The sequence below is a fragment of the Mobula hypostoma genome, chromosome 2 (assembly GCF_963921235.1).
Source record: "Mobula hypostoma chromosome 2, sMobHyp1.1, whole genome shotgun sequence".
Taxonomy (NCBI): Eukaryota; Metazoa; Chordata; class Chondrichthyes; order Myliobatiformes; family Myliobatidae; genus Mobula; species Mobula hypostoma.
In genome coordinates, this window is record NC_086098.1 from 77,494,559 (window position 1) to 77,511,121 (window position 16,563).

The 16,563-nt window shown below is 39.1% G+C and overlaps 1 protein-coding gene across 5 annotated transcripts in view; it reads left to right on the top strand.

Moving 5' to 3' along the window:
* LOC134341158 (CUB and sushi domain-containing protein 1-like) overlaps positions 1-16,563 on the top strand; it is a 2,430,601-nt gene that overhangs the window by 2,344,153 nt on the left and 69,885 nt on the right. For 4 of the 5 annotated variants that reach the window (XM_063038952.1, XM_063038962.1, XM_063038968.1 and 1 more), the window contains 2 exons: positions 1,601-1,777; positions 9,866-10,045. In XM_063038952.1, the coding sequence (XP_062895022.1) occupies positions 1,601-1,777; positions 9,866-10,045 (357 nt within the window). Of the gene's footprint in view, positions 1-1,600; positions 1,778-4,764; positions 4,816-9,865; positions 10,046-16,563 lie in introns of those variants that run through there. The other variant, XM_063038982.1, reaches the window with a different exon arrangement.

A 16,563-nucleotide genomic window follows, 5' to 3' on the forward strand; every position in this document is an offset into this window, starting at 1 on the left:
AAATTTTCCCTTTTTAAACCTTGGCGCGCTACATCACGCGCCTGCGCAGTGCAGACCCTTCTCCCCAAACAGTTCTTTAAAAAAAAACAAGATTAAACAAGATTGGGAGAGAGAACTTAATATGACTTTTGTTAATGAAGATTGGTTGCGAGTTCTGAAAATGGTTAATTCTTCTTCGATATTTGCCAATCATTGTTTATTCAGTTTAAAATTGTTCACCGTTATTATTTAACATAGGAGAGGCTATCCAAAATATTTCCTAATATGGATAATTATTGTGATAGGTGCAAAAATGAAGTAGCTACTTTGTCACATATGTTCTGGTCATGTCCCTCATTGAAATCTTTTTGGAAATCCTTATTTTCTACAATTTCTAAAGCTTTGAAAATTAATTTACAACCTAATACATTGACTGTTCTATTTGGAATAGTTCCGCATCGCATTCAGAGTATTTCATTTTCAAACCAACATGTAATTGCATTTGTTACATTGTTGGCAAGAAGAGCTATTTTATTGAAGTGGAATAAAATAGTGATTTTGACTGTGGAATGACTTTTAACTCTGCTCCTGCAATAACTCAATAGTTTTCCCAAGTAATGTTATGTCTCAGTTTAGAAAAAATTAGAGGTAGAACTTTTGATCCCCGATTTGATTTTGAGAGAAGGTGGGGCTCTTTTGCTAAATAATATCATTTAATTTGAATCAATTTATATGGTTTCCTTCCAATTTTATGTTTTATAAATGTCATTTGGTCGTTGTTTTCTTTTTCTTCTTTTATATATATATAAATGATTGTGAGACATATTGCTCCAGGAGTTGGTTCCTAATGTTTTTTTTCCTTTTTTGTTTTATAGTTAGTGGGTTTTTTTTAGTTAGCTGGGGTTCTCTTTTTTCCTTCTTTTCCTTTTATTAATTTTTTAATTAGCATACATAAGTTTTTTCCATCAGCTTTATTAATTATATATACTAATTTGTTGAATTTCTGTATTTTATAGCTGTAGAAGAATATATATTAATAAAAAGATTTAAAAATGAAGAGACTGTTGAAAGTGAGTCCCAGGAGATCAGCAGTTTCTGTGATACTCAAACCACCCCGCCTGGCACCAACAATCATTCCACAGTCAAAATCACTTAGATTACATTTCTTCCCCACTTTGATGTTTAGTCTGAACAACAACTGAACTTCTTGACCATGTCTGCATGCTTTTATGCATAGAGTTGCTGCAACATGATCAACTGATTATATATTTCCATTAATAATCAGGTGTACAGGTGTACCTAATAAAGCGGCCACTAAGTGTCTAAGGAGGAATTTCAAATTAGATGAATGAAGAGTTAGATACTGAGGGATAGTTCATTCAGAATATCTGTTGGAGGGGTGGTAACGTACAGAGAAGCCAACAGCTCATGAATAGAAATTAGATTTTTTGTCAATATTTTAAATTGTTAAATGATGCTCTCAACACTACAGGTGTAGGATAAATCGTTTCACCTGCATCATCTTCGAAGTTGCAACTTCCCAAAGGACATGCTTGTACCTTGAAGTGCTCTCAATGTCATTGCTGCCTGGATACTAATACCTTCCTTCCATCTGTTGTAGCTGTGTCATGTGGGAATCCTGGTACACCAGAAAATGCGAGAATAGTTTACAGCGACGGTATTCTCTTCTCCAGCTCCATAACTTATGCCTGCCGGGAAGGTTATAAAACATCTGGGCTCACAACACGGCACTGTACTGCGAATGGAACGTGGACAGGATCAGCTCCTGATTGCACAGGTTGGCGCTGCAAATGAAAATGCATAAGGCACATTAAAAATGCCCATATTCCCATCCTGCCTCATTCCTTCTTTTATCCCCAAGCGTGATCCAAGTTTGTGTATTTATTCTTATTCTAACCATTATTTATTTGTTTGCTTATTTTTAAATTATTGTTGTTATTATTTTATTACTAGTTTTATTATTCATATTTATTTAAAGTATTTCTATTATTTTACAAAATATATTCACATATAATATAGAACATAGAATAGTACAGAACAGTACAGGCCCTTCGGCCCACAATGTTGTGCCAACCCTCATACCCTGCCTCCCATATAAGCCCCCACCTTAAATTTCTCCATATACCTGTCTAGTAGTCTCTTAAACTTCACTAGTGTATCTGCATCCACCACTGACTCAGGCAGTGCATTCCACGCCCCACTACTCTCTGAGTAAAAAGCCTTCCTCTAATATCCCCCTTGAACTTCCCACCCCTTACCTTAAAGCCATGTCCTCTTGTATTGAGCAGTGCTGCCCTGGGGAAGAGGCGCTGGCTATCCAATCTATCTATTCCCCTTATTATCTTGTACACCTCTATCATGTCTCCTCTCATCCTCCTTCTCTCCAAAGAGTAAAGCCCTAGCTCCCTTAATCTCTGATCATAATGCATACTTTCTAAACCATATAGGCATATATATTTTAAATTAAGATATATATATATTTAAAATGCTGTACATTTTAAAATTTATGTATTATTGTATCTGAAAATATTTCAGAATAACATTATATGTCATACATGATTAATACAAATATTCATATATCATATGATATATGTCATTTATATGCACCTAGATATAGTTCAGTTTGCACTTGAACTGGAGGGGTCTAATATCCTAGCGAGAAGGTTGTTTGTGCTGCACAGGGGTTTAAACTAGAGTTGCAGGCGGATAGGAACCAGGTCACCAGAACTGATAGAGTAGAGGTTGTGGAGAAAGATGTTGTTAAGCCTACATACAACACACAAAAAATGCTGGAGGAACTCGCAGGCCAGGCGGCATCTACGGAGAAGAGTACAGTTGATGTTTTGGGCCGAGACCCTTCTGCAGTACGCAAAAGGTTGAGCATGATGGGACTGATGTTCTGAGCAATGCAGTGGATATTTCAATGCAAGGAGTATTATAGGAAAGGCAGTGGAGCTCAGGGCATGGATCAGCATGATGACGTTGAAGCCATTAGTGATTTTGTTGTAGGACAGTCATGAGTGGCCGCTCATTGTTCTGGGGTTACGTGGAATTAGATATGATAGCGCAGGAAGAATTAAAGGGAGCAGAGATGACATGACTAGTCGGGGAAAATGTCATGGCAGTGCTCAGTCAGGACAGACTGTAGAGCTTGTGGAGTCAGGTTTTATAGGTAGAATTGAGGCATAAGAAATGTATGACCATATTCAAGGGATTACTGTATAATATTGACTACTTAACAATTTGCGGGATTTACAGGAGGAAATTTGTAGTGAGATCGATGACTGTTGCAAGAAACGCATAGCTGTGATATTAGATAATTTAATTTTCCACATACTGTATTGACTGGGATTCCCATACTGTTAAAGGGCTGGATGGGAAAGAGTTTGTGAAATGTGTTCAGAAAAGTTTCCTTAATCAACTGAAAGAAATCCCAACTAGAGAGAGTGTGATATTTGATCTCCTATTAGGGAGTGAGATAGAGCAGGTGACAGAAGTTTGTTTAAGGGAAAGCTTTGCATCTAGTCATCATAATGCCATAAGTTTCAAGGTAATTATGGAAAAGGATAGGTCTGGTCCTCGGGTTGAGATTCTAAATTGGAGAAAGGTCAATTTTGATTGTATCAGAAAGGATCTGGCAAGTGTGGATTAGAATAGGTTGTTTTCTGGCAAAAGTGTACTTGGAAAATGAGAAGCCTTCAGAAGTGAAATTTTGACAGTACAATGTTTGCATGTTCCTGGTTTTCAAGAGATATTGGGGCCCTGGGTAAGTAAAAGAAGAAGGTGCAGAGCAGGTATTGGCAGGTAGGAACAAATGATGTACTTGAGGTGTATAAGAAATGCAACGGAACACTTAAGAAGAAAATCAGGAGGTTTAAAATAAGACATGTGGTTGCTCTAGCAGACAAGGTGAAGGAGAATCCTAAGGGCTTCGACAGATATGTATATTGAGAGTAAAAGGACAGCGTGACCAAATAGCTCTACTGGAAGATCAGAGTGGCAGTGGTAATCTAAGCGTGGAGCTGAAAGAGATGTGGGGGGTGGGGGGAGGTCTCAAATGGAATTTTTTGAGGTTGTTTGTGATTGGATTACTAGACTGCAAAGACTCTTCCAGGGATGCCTACCCTGAAGACGTTTAAATCTTCCCTTCGACAGGAGTTCAGTGAAACCTTCTCTCACTTCTCCCCCTGTGATCGTTGCTGCTCTCCGACTCTTCGACCATGTGCCTGCTACCCAGACCCACTACTACAGCCATTTATCACCTTGTGTTTCTCTCTCCCCTTCCCCCACCTTTTAAATCTACTCCTCATCTTCTTTTCTCCGGTCCTGCTGAAGGATCTCAGCCCAAAACGTCGACTGTACTATTTTCCATAGATGCTGCCTGGCCGACTGAGTTCCTTCAGTACTTTGTGTGTTTTGCTTGGATTTCCAGCATCAGCAGATTTTCTCATTTGTTTTTTGCATCTATATTTACTAGAGAGATAGACACAGAGTCAAAGCAGCAGTGAGTTCATGAAACCCATACAGATTACAGAGGAAAAGGAGGTATTTTCTGTAAGACAAATTAGGGTAGATAGATACCCAGGACCTAACAAGGTGTTTCCTCTTACCCTGTGCGAGGTTTGTGTAGAAAATGCAAGGGTCCTAGCAGACATATTTAAAACATACTTAGCCACTGGTGAGGTGCCAGAGGATTATAGGATAGCTAAGGTTGTTTTGTCATTTATGAAAGGCTGTAGGAATAAGCCATGAAATTATAAGCAGGTGAACCTGACATCAGTAGTGGAAAGTGATCTGAAGATATTCTAACTGCAAACATGAGGAAATCTGCAGATGCTGGAACTTCAAGCAACACACATAAAAATTGCTGGTGAATGCAGCAGGCCAGGCAGCATCTATAGGAAGAGGTACAGTCGATGTTTCGGGCCGAGACCCTTCGTCAGGACTAACTGAAAGAAGAGCTGGTAAGAGATTTGAAAGTGGGATGGGGGGGGGAGATCCGAAATGATAGGAAAAGACGGGTGGGGGAGGGATGGAGCTAAGAGCTGGACAGGTGATTGCCAAAGGGATATGACAGGATCATGGGACGGGAGGCCTAGGGAGAAAGAAAGGGGGAGGGGGGAAGCCCAGAGGATGGGCAAGGAGAATAATGAGAGGGACAGAGGGAGAAAAAGAGAGAGAGAAAAAAATAATAATAATAAATAAATAACGGATGGGGTATGAAGGGGAGGTGGGGCATTAACGGAAATTAGAGAAGTCAATGTTCATGCCATCAGGTTGGAGGCTACCCAGACGGAATATAAGGTGTTGTTCCTCCAATCTGAGTGTGGCTTCATCTTGACAGCAGAGGAGGCCGTGGATAGACATATCAGAATGGGAATGGGACGTGGAATTAAAATGTGTGGCCACTGGGAGATCCTGCTTTCTCTGGCGGACAGAGCATAGGTGCGATGCGGATGCGGCCTTCTAAATATTGGCGAGACCCGATGTAGGCTGGGAGACCATCTCGCTGAACACCTACGCTCTGTCCGCCAGAGAAAGCAGGATCTCCCAGTGGCCACACATTTTAATTCCACAAGTATTTGGATAGACAAGGACTGATTAGAGATAGTCAATATGGCTTTGTACATGATAAGTCATATCTAACCAATTTTGTAGAGTTTTTTGAGGAAGTTACCAGCAAATTTGAAGACAAAGCAGAGGATGATGTCTAGATGGCCTTTAGCAAGGTCCTGCATGGGAGGTTGGAAAACATTTTTCAGTAGCTTGGATTAGACATTAGCTTCATGGGAGAAGCCAGAGAGTGGTAGTAGATGGTTGCTTTTCTGACTATAGGCCCATGACTAGTGGTGTTCTGCAGGGATCATTGCTGGGTCCTTTGTTGTTTGTCATCTATATTAATGATTCAGATGATAATGTGGTAAACCGGATCAGCAAATTTGAGGATGACTCCAAAATTGTGGGTGCAGTGGATAGCAAGAAAGACTATCAAAGCTTGCAGGGGGATCTGGACCAGATAGAAAAATGGCAGATGGAATTTAATGCAGACAGTGTCAGAGTTCGCACTTTGGAAGATCATCCAGGGTAGGTCTTACATGGTGAGCAGTAGGGCATTGAGAAGTGCAGACGAGCAGAAGAGTAATCTAAGAATACAGATCCATAATTCCTTGGAAGTGGCGTCACAGTTAGATAGGGTTGTAAAGAAAGCTGTTGGCACATAGGCCTTCATAAATCAATGCATTGAGTACAAGAGTTGGGAAGTTATGTTGAAATTTTATAAGATGATGTTAAGGCCTAATTTGCAGTAATGTGCGCAGTTTTGGTTCCCTACCTACAATTAAGAAATAAATAAGATTGAAAGAGTGCTGAAAAAATTTACAAGGAGGTTGCTAGAACATGAGGACCTGAGTTATAAAGAAAGGTTGAATAGGTTAGGACTCTATTCTCTAGAATGTAGAAGATTGGGAAGAAAATTGATAGAGGTACACAATTATGAGGAGTATAGATACAGTAAAGCCACACTCAGATTTTTCTTTTTCCTCTGAGGCTACAACTAGTGGTTATGGGTTAAGAATGAAAAATGAAATGTTTGAAGGGAACACAATAGGGAAGTTCTTCACTCAAAGGATTGTGAAAGTGTGGAATAAGATAGAACAAAGGAAAAGCTATAATAGAATGGAGAATGAAATGTTACAGTTAGAAGTAAAATGCATGATCATAATAAGGTAGATTGTGGTGTGTCAGGAGTCCATCTTATTGTACTAGTGAACCATTCAGTATTCTTAATAATGGGGTAGAAGTTGTCCTTGAGTCTGGTGGTGCATTCTTATAGGCTTTTGTATCTTCTACCCGATGGGAGAGGCGAGAAGGGTGAATGTTCAGGGTGAGAAGGGTATTTGATTAAATTGGCTGTTTTACTGAGGCAGAGAGAAGCATAGATAGAGCCTATTCCATTGTGCTGTAACTGGATTAGAAAATAATGAATTGTGGTGCTCATCACAGGCAACGGTATAGAAATATGACTATACTGGTCAGAAAGATTGACATGTAGGGCTGTTTGCCCTAGTTTGTTTTAATGAGAAGAATAGCTTTAGATAGCCTGAGATAAAATCCTTGTGATTAAACAAGAAAGAAGAACTATAATTTTTCACAACCAAAATAATCCAACTGAATGAAATGAGTGGAGTCTTGATTTAGAATCTCACTTTTTAGAATCCATTATCAATATGGTCGAAAGAAAAAAAAATGCAGCTTAAAAAACACACACACAATAGTGTGAAAAATGAATCACGGCATTGGTGAAAGGTGAAGACACTATCTGAGGAATCCAAACAAATAAAAATATATTATGATAGAGAGAAGATCTAAGGAATTGAAAAGAGAAACAATAAATGGCACTAGAAAACATAGATAACATTCAGTAAGATGCACTCTTATCACTGTTATCCTGACTGGTTGTATCATGGCCTGATTTGGAAACGCAAATGCCTAAGCATGGAAAAACCCATAAAAAGCAGAAGGTATAGACCAGTCCATCACAGGAAAAGCTCCCTCCCCTCACCACTGAGCACATTTACCAAAAATAAGCAGCATCTATCATCAGGGGCCCCCACTATCTGGGCCATGTTATCTTCTCACTGCTACCATCCAGAAGGAGGTATAAAAGCCCCCCTGATGTGAAGCCTTAGGTTCCACATCACCAGGTTGAGGAGCAGATATTATTCCTCAATCATCAGGCTCCTTAACAAATGTGTACAACTTCACTCAGCTCCACACTGAACTGATTTCACAAGCTATGGACTTACTTTCAAGGGGTGTCCAACTCATGTTCTCAGAATTATTTATCTATTTATTTATTTTATTTGCACAGACTGTCAAACTTTGTGCCCCCTCCCCCTCCCACTTTCAAATCTCTTACTAGCTCTTCCTTCAGTTAGTCCTGACGAAGGGTCTCGGCCCGAAACGTCGACTGTACCTCTTCCTAGAGATGCTGCCCGGCCTGCTGCGTTCACCAGCAACTTTGATGTGTGTTGGTTGGTCAAACTTTGTGTGTTGTTTTTCATTGATTCTATTGTATCTCTTTGTTCTACTGAGAATACCTGCAAGAAAATGAATCACAAGGTAGTATATGGTGACACATAAGTGCTTTAATAATAAATTTACTTTGAACTTTGATTATATATTCATCTTTGCTTCACATTATTTAAATTAAGTGAGACATGACCCTCAAGAAAAACAAGAATTAAACTTGCATCATCTGTTCTGTAATTATTTGAAAGTTAGAAGTGGTAAACTTAACTTTGCTTCATATCTTCCCTTGTATTCAGAACCAGCATTTCATAATGGAATTTTAACACTGTTGTATAATTCTCAAATCATGATTTTAATTTGCAGCATAGACTCCAGAGAACAAACAAAATGAAAGATTGCATGAAGCATCCTGTCAGTTGGTCCCATTGGGTGCTTGGTAGGGAGGTAGATAGGGACAATTGACTGCACACTGTCGTTATTGTATGACTGCACTCTCCTCATTTAATTAAAACTAATAGTAACAACTGCTAATCACTTTCTGATTGTCACATGTACTGAGATACAGTGAAAGACTGTTTTTTTATGTCTCCCATACACATCTTTTCAAAACATAAGTAAGCTGATATACAGTACAAAGGAAAAGGTAGTAACTGAATACAGCATATACAAGCAGTGATCACATTAATAGGTACAGGAGTGGAACCTAATGTAGACTTCTGCTATAACCCATCCAGTTCAAGGTGAGACATGTTGTGCATTCAGAAATGCTGTTCTGCACATCAGCGTTGTAATGCATGGTTACTGTTGCTTTCCTGTCAGCTTGAACATGTCTGGCCATTCTCTGACCTCTGTCATTAACAATGTGTTTTCATCCATAGAAATGCCACAGACTGGATGTTTTTTTTTCTGTGTTTCACACCATTCTCTGTAAACTCTAAAAATTGCTGTGTGTGAAAATCTCAGGAGATCAGTTCCTGCGATACACAAACCAATATTCAATCCACAGTCAAAGTCACTTAGGACCATTCTAATGTTTGGTCTGAACAACAACTGAACCGTCTGACCATGCCTTCATGCTTTTATGCATTGAGTTGTTGCCACATGACTGGCTGCTTAACTATTTGCATGAATGAACAGGAGTACAGGTGTATCTAATAATGTGACCACTAAGTGTAGTGTCATACTTACAGAGAAGTAGATAATATGGTGCAAGGCTTTGGTAAGGTAGAGTGTGAAATCAGGAATTCAACTTTATTGTATAAGAAGTCCATTCAATAGTCTTATAACAGTGGGATAGAAGCTGCTCTTGGTACATGCTTAAACACTAGAGATTCTACAGATGCTGGAAATCTAGAGCAATACACACAAGGCTGGAGGAACTCAGCAGGTCAGGCAACATTTGTGGAGAGGAATAAAAGGTCAAAGTTTTGGAACAAAAACCTTCCTCACAACTGAAAAGGAAGGGAGTAGAGGTCAGACTAAAAAAGAAGGGGAAGAGGAATGACTTGTAAACACAAGAGATTCTACAGATAACCTGAATCCAGGAGCAATACACACAAAAGCCTAGAGGAACACAGCAGTCAGGTAGCATCTGTGGAGGGGAATAACCAGTCAACATTTTATGCCAAGACCCTTCATCAGCTCCTGAAAGAAATTTGAGAAGCCTGATCATGGGACAATAATCATGAAATCATAATCTTCCAATCTACCAGCATTACATTTATGATTTTATTGAACAGTAAATATAACCATCTTGTCTTTAATGAGGAAAAGAATACTGTTGTTGTAATTTGTTAATTGTTGTCTTTTTTTTCTTATCTATGATTAATTGCAGTTATTGACTGTGGTGATCCAGGTGCATTAGCTAATAGCATTCATCTGGGAAATGACTTCACCTATAATAAGACAGTGACATATCAGTGCAACCCAGGCTTCTGGATGGAAACTGCTTCATCTTCCACTCTCCGCTGCATGAAGAATGGTTCTTGGAATCAGACCAAACCTGTCTGTAAAGGTATGAACAGCAATCACCTGATCCATCACGAATGGACATTGTGAAAAACATATGAGCATTCTTTGCACATGGATGATTAAAAATTGGAGGGTTATGTAGGAGGCAAGGGTTAGATTAATCTTAGAGTAGGTTAAAAGGTCAACACAACATAATGAGCCAAAGGGCCTGTACTGTACTGAAGTGTTCACTGTTCTATGTTCTAACCTGCACAGTTAGTTAGTCTCCATTCATTGGTTCTATAGGTGTCAATAATTTATATTGTACAAGTAGTCTTGGTGTATTTGAGCAGCCAGTTTGTGAGTCTTTATGTATAGTTTTATTCATACATTTTATTGCATTTCTTTACTTTCTTGAAAATGCATTGAAGAAATTGTTTATTGGCATAGTATATGGTGACATATACATACTTTGGTAGTAAATTTACTTTGAACTTTAACTTTGAGGTTAAGCTGCCCAGAGAATGAGGTTGATTTGTCTAACTATTTATTGATCACAACTTACATAGAGATCGGTAGGGCATTGAGGAGTGCAGTAGAACAGAGGGATCTGGGAATATAAATCCATAATTCTTTGAAAGTGGTGTCAAAGACAGATAGGGTCATATTAGCCTTTGATAAGGTCCCTCATAGGAGGTTGTTCAAGAAGATTCAGTAGCTTTGCATTAAAGATGAAGTAGTAAATTAGATTTGACATAGGCTTTGTGGGAGAAATCAGAGAATGATAATTGCTGGTTGCCTCTCTAGAACCTCTGACTAGTCATGTACCATGCCGATTGGTGCTGGGTCCATTGACGTTTGTCATCTATATCAACCATCTGGATGATAACGTGATAAACTAGATCAGCATATTTGCGGATGTCATCAAATTGGGGCATAGTGGACAATGAGGAAGGCTGTCAAAGCTTGCAAAGGGATCTGGACCAGCTGGAAAAATAAGTGGGAAAATGGCATTTGGAATTCAATGCAGACACATGAAAGGTGTTGCACTTTGGGGGACAAATCAGGGTAGGACCTTCACAGTGAGCTACTTGTGGCACAGGGCACAGAGGAGTGCAATGGAACAGAGGGATCTGGGAATACAGATCCATAATTCCTTTAGAGTGCTGTCTCAGGTAGATAAGGTCATAAAGAGAGCTTTTGGTACATTGGCCTTCATAAATCAAAGTACTGAGTTCAGGAGTTTGGATGTTATGTATAATTTGTATAAGATGTTGGTGAGGCCAAACTTGGAGTACAGTGGATTTTGGTGAATTGGGCCATCGGCTAATCAGGGCAGCCATTTATCTGGGACAACTCTTTTTAAAAAAAATTAAAACAAATTGGAAAAAAATGCCAGGATTCTCTTCATTTGTTTGGAATACTCTGCTGCTTACTTAGGTTAGGAGATTGTTGCTGTACAGGTTCTCATTAGTGTCAGTCATGTACTTGTATGGCTGGCAGATGCTGCACTGTGCTTGGAACAAATAGATTTTAAATAGTGTGTGATGGTGTTCAAAAAGCAGTGAATTTTGTCACTGACAATTGGTGATAAATAGGCAATAAAACAATTCTGAACTGTTTTACTCACTGTAGTTTCAACAATTCAGGCTTGGAGATATCATAAACGGCTGGGAATGTAAATGAAACAATTTTACTACTTCAAGTTAGGACTATGAATACTGTAATTTGAAGGTACTGACAATCCTCTTGAATGTTACAATGAACATGAAGATTTAGAGGATCCAATTGCTGATAGCATTGTATGAAGACAGTATATTATCTGCAATAGGGGTCTGTCTGTTGATTTTCTTCATTGCGTACGCAGGATGAATTCCTCTGTTGATAATTATTAGGAACTAATACACAGTTTTATAATGCTGTAGTACTGCTGGTGAGGTTCTAATTTGTTCTGTATTTAATTTAAATACATAATTTGTTACTCAATTTTTTTTCTTATGTTTAACTTTTTAATTACTTCCATGAAACTTAAGCTAATTGGGGTGTCTGCTTAATTAGGCTAAAATGTGTGGGTCCTAATGCATCCCAATTAACTGGAATTGACTATTATTTACACTTCTGGTCACTCACCCACAGGAAAGATAATAAGGAAGAGTGCAAAGAAAATATACAAGGAAGTTGCTGGGACTTGAGGATCCGAGTTATAGGGAAAGGTTGAATAGGTTAGGACTTTATTCCTTGGCGTTGCAGGAGAATTAGGGGAGGGAGAGCTTATAGAGGAATGCAATAGGAAAAAAAGATATAGGTAGGGTAAAGCCAAGCAAGCTTTTTCCACTGAGCTTGTTTGAAACTATAACTAGAGGTTAAAGGTTAAGAATGAAATGTGAAATATTTATTGGGAACATGAGTGGGACCTTCTTCACTCAGAGGGTAGTGAGAATGTGGAACGAGCTACTAACAGAGGTGGTAGATGCGGGTTTGATTTCAATATTTACTAGAAGTTTTGATAAGTACATGAATGAGAGGGGTATGCAGAGCTGTGATTCAGGTGCATTTTAATGGGATAAGGCAGAGTAACAGTTCAGCACAGACTGAATGGGCTGAGGGGCCTGTTTCTGTGTTATTGTGCTCTATGACTCTTTGATGCCTGTAGGTGAAGCAGAGTATCTGACTTTCAGAGATCAACTAGGGGAAATGGAACCCAAGATCTGATCTCACTGAGTGGCTTTTTCAACGTCAGCTAACATTCCTGGTTTGAGTTCTGTGTGCCTGGATACAAACAATTGCTGATCTTCCTTTCCTCTCCTAGATTTTCTGTTTCACAGCTAATGAGAAGTTAATGATGGTCGCCAGTGAAACATTACATCAGAGACTTGTGACAAATGATAAAAGAGCTTGTGCCTTATTTACTTTTGGGAGAAAGAACTTCAAAGTTAACTAATTGGCATTCTGAAAGAGATGGTTGTTGCACATTGCTTATCATGTTAAAGAGGTTAAATGCGAAGGAAAGCAAATTAAAATTTAGTCGTTCCAGAGCAAGGAGAGATGCCAAATAGAATTTTTCAATTGTAATATACTAATGCTGTGGAATGTGTTGCTAGGGAACCGATAGTCAAGCAGGCAGCTTAAATGGGTTTAGGAGACAATTAGATGGTTTACTGGAGAGGGAATGGATTGAGAGAGATATAATGGCAGGTAAGTAGATGTGATTTCCAATGCTCCCCAGAAACATTGCATCTGTAATTCTAAATTATTTGAGGACTTTGACGAACCATAAATTTACAGATTTGATGACAGCAGCATGACTGTCCTTGAGTATATGACAGGGTTATTATGGAATTAGTACTTGGAGATTTCACTGACAATGTAAGGACCAATCAGTATTCATGGAATAAACCAGAAACCAATTATTACTTATTACTTAATACTTATGCAGCAGGTAAGGTCCATGGGTAGGTTTGTTTGACTATCATATTAATGATACATTCCCCTAAGTAAAATAGCAATGATATCTGCCTTCTCTCCGTTAAGATATAGAGATAAGTTACTAAATTCTGGGATTTATTTGCTGCTTGTCCTATTCCTTTGTAAAGCAGTTAACTGAAACTATTTTACAATGATCTGCAGCCTTCTGCACTCTGCTTAAGTGATCATCCCTTTTACAAGTGTAATGATCAACTAGATGTTGAAATACACTCAGTGGCAACTTTATTAGATACATTTGTACATCTGGTTAATGCATACTTCCGAAATTCAGATATGCTCTTCATTTGATTCTTTTAATTTACTTCACCACCTTTGGCAAATGAAGACAGAAGTACTGAGTTAGTTCATAGTGCTGGAATATTTCTTGTTCACTTGCCTGGGAGTGTGATGGGGTCAGAGCTTATGTAAACTCTAGATTTGGAAGGACATGCTGCTTCCAATGAGTCTTGTAAGACATTCCATTTCAAAGATAAGTTAAGACCCCTTAGACTCATTCTGCACCATCTATAAAATCCAATTAATTTACTGATTAGGTATATATTAACTCATAGTCAAATTTAACATCTGACCTAATGTTAATCCATGGTTACTCTAAGGAAACTTGGCAGGCCCCTGATAAATCTTAACAATTTTTTTACTGATGCACCATAGAAAGAATCACTAGTTGGTACAGCAACTGCTCTGTACAAGACAACAAGAAACTGTAGGGAGTTGTGGGCACAGCTCAATATATCAGAGACACTAGACTCCCCTTCAGTGATTCTGTCTACACTTCCTGCTGCCCCCGGAAAACAACCAGCATACACATAGTGGCTGCTTTATTAGGAACACCCGTACATTTGCTTGTAAATGCAAATATCTAATCAGCCAATCATGTGCCAACAACTCAATGCATAAAAACATGCAGACATGATCAAGATGTTCAGTTGATGTTCAGATCAAACATCAAAATGGTGACTTTGACCATGGGATGATTGTTGGTGTCAGACAGGATGGTTTGGGTATCTCAAAGACTATTGATCTCTTGGGATTTTATGCACAACAGTCGCTACAAAATGCTGGAGGAATCCAGCAGGCTAGCAGCATCTGTGGTGGGATATTTCTGCCCTTTATCAGGACAGGGTTATCAGTCTCCAGAGTTTACAGAAAAAAGTGTGAAAAACAAAATAAAAACATCCATTGAGAAGCAGTTCTGTGGGCTAAAGCATTTTGTCAATGAGAGCTCAGAGGAGGATGACCGATTGGTTCACGCTGACAGGAAGGTGATGGTAATATAAATAACCATGTGTTACCACAGTAGTGTGCAGAAGAGCATCTCTGAATGAACACCACATTCATCCTTGAATTGGATGGGCTATAGCAGCAGAAGACCACACTGCATGCCACTCCTGTATCTAATAAATTGGCCACTGAGAATAAGTTACAATAAACAAACGTGTAGATAGTGGAAGCGAGGAATGGTCTGGTAGCGTTCATGGGTTGTGGAGCTTTCAAGGGTCTGGCAGCGAAGGGTTTGAGAGGCTGTTTCTGAAACACTGGGTATATGTCTTCAGCACTGGAAGAGGCCACTTGGCCCATGACGTTTAACCAAACTAATTAAACTAGTCATTAAATGCCAAACTGAACTAATCCTTTCTACCTATACATTGCCCATATTCAGCCATTCCCTGCACATTCACCTGCTTCTCTAAGAGCCTCTTAAGCACCTCTAGCATATCTGCCTCCACCTCCAACCCCGATAATGCATTCCAGGCACCCATTACGCTTTATGTAAAAAAATCTTGCCCTGCATATCTCCTTTGAACTTATTCTCTCTCAGTTTAAATGCATACCCTCTGGGAAAAGAAACCAGTCATCTGAGATATCGTAGTTCAGAGTTTAATTCAGCAAATAATGGAGTCTTACAAGAAACATATTGTAATAATTGTAGGTGACATTAGTTGGATAATTAACAAGTCTTGAGAACCAGCTCATAGAGTATATTCAGGATTTTTTTTTAAACAATAAATTAACAAATCAGTCAGGAAGCAGGATACGGTAGATTGGTCATTGTGGGATATAATAGCATTAATTAATAATAAGGCCATAAGACACAGGAGCAGAATTAGGTGATCTGGCCCATCAAGTCTGCTCTGCCATTCCATCATGGCTGATTAATTGTCTCTACCAAAACCATTCTCCTGCTTTCTCCCCTTAATCTTTGATGCCCTTACTAATCAAGAACCTCATCAAGCTTCACTTTAAATGTACCCAATGACTTGGCCTCCACAGTCATTTATTGCAATGAATTCCACAGAATCACCACCTGCTGGCTAAAGAAACTCCTCCTCATTTCTGTTAAGGGAAGTTTTTGTATTCTGAGGCTGTGTCCTCTGGTCCTAGACTTCCCCACTATAGGAGACCTCTTCTCCATGTCCATTCTGTCTATACCTTTCAATATTTGATAGGTTTCGATGAGATCATCCCCTCATTCATCCAGACTCCAGTGAGCACAGATCCAGAGACAACAAATGTATCTCTTTCGTTAATCCTTTTATTTCCAGGATCATTGGCATGAACCTCCAATGGACAGTCTCCAATGCCAGTGTATCCTTTCTTAGATAAGGGGCCCAAAACTGGCCACAATACTCCAGCTGCAATCTGACCTACAAACAGGATGTCCTTAGGAGTGCTGAGTAAGGGAGTCCAGTTGAATGGCTCGATCTGGCTGTCCAAAATTTAAATAAATATTTAAAATGTCGCTGTCTACGGGTGAAGTGCCGGAGGATTGGAGAGTGGCTCATGTTGTTCCGTTGTTTAAAAAAGGATCGAAAAGTAATCCGGGAAATTATAGGCCGGTGAGTTTAACGTCAGTAGTAGGTAAGTTATTGGAGGGAGTACTAAGAGACAGAATCTACAAGCATTTGGATAGACAGGGACTTATTAGAGAGAGCCAACATGGCTTTGTGCGTGGTAGGTTATGTTTGACCAATCTGTTGGAGTTTTTCGAGGAGGTTACCAGGAAAGTGGATGAAGGGAAGGCAGTGGATATTGTCTACATGGACTTCAGTAAGGCCTTTGACAAGGTCCCGCATGGGAGGTTAGTTAGGAAAATTC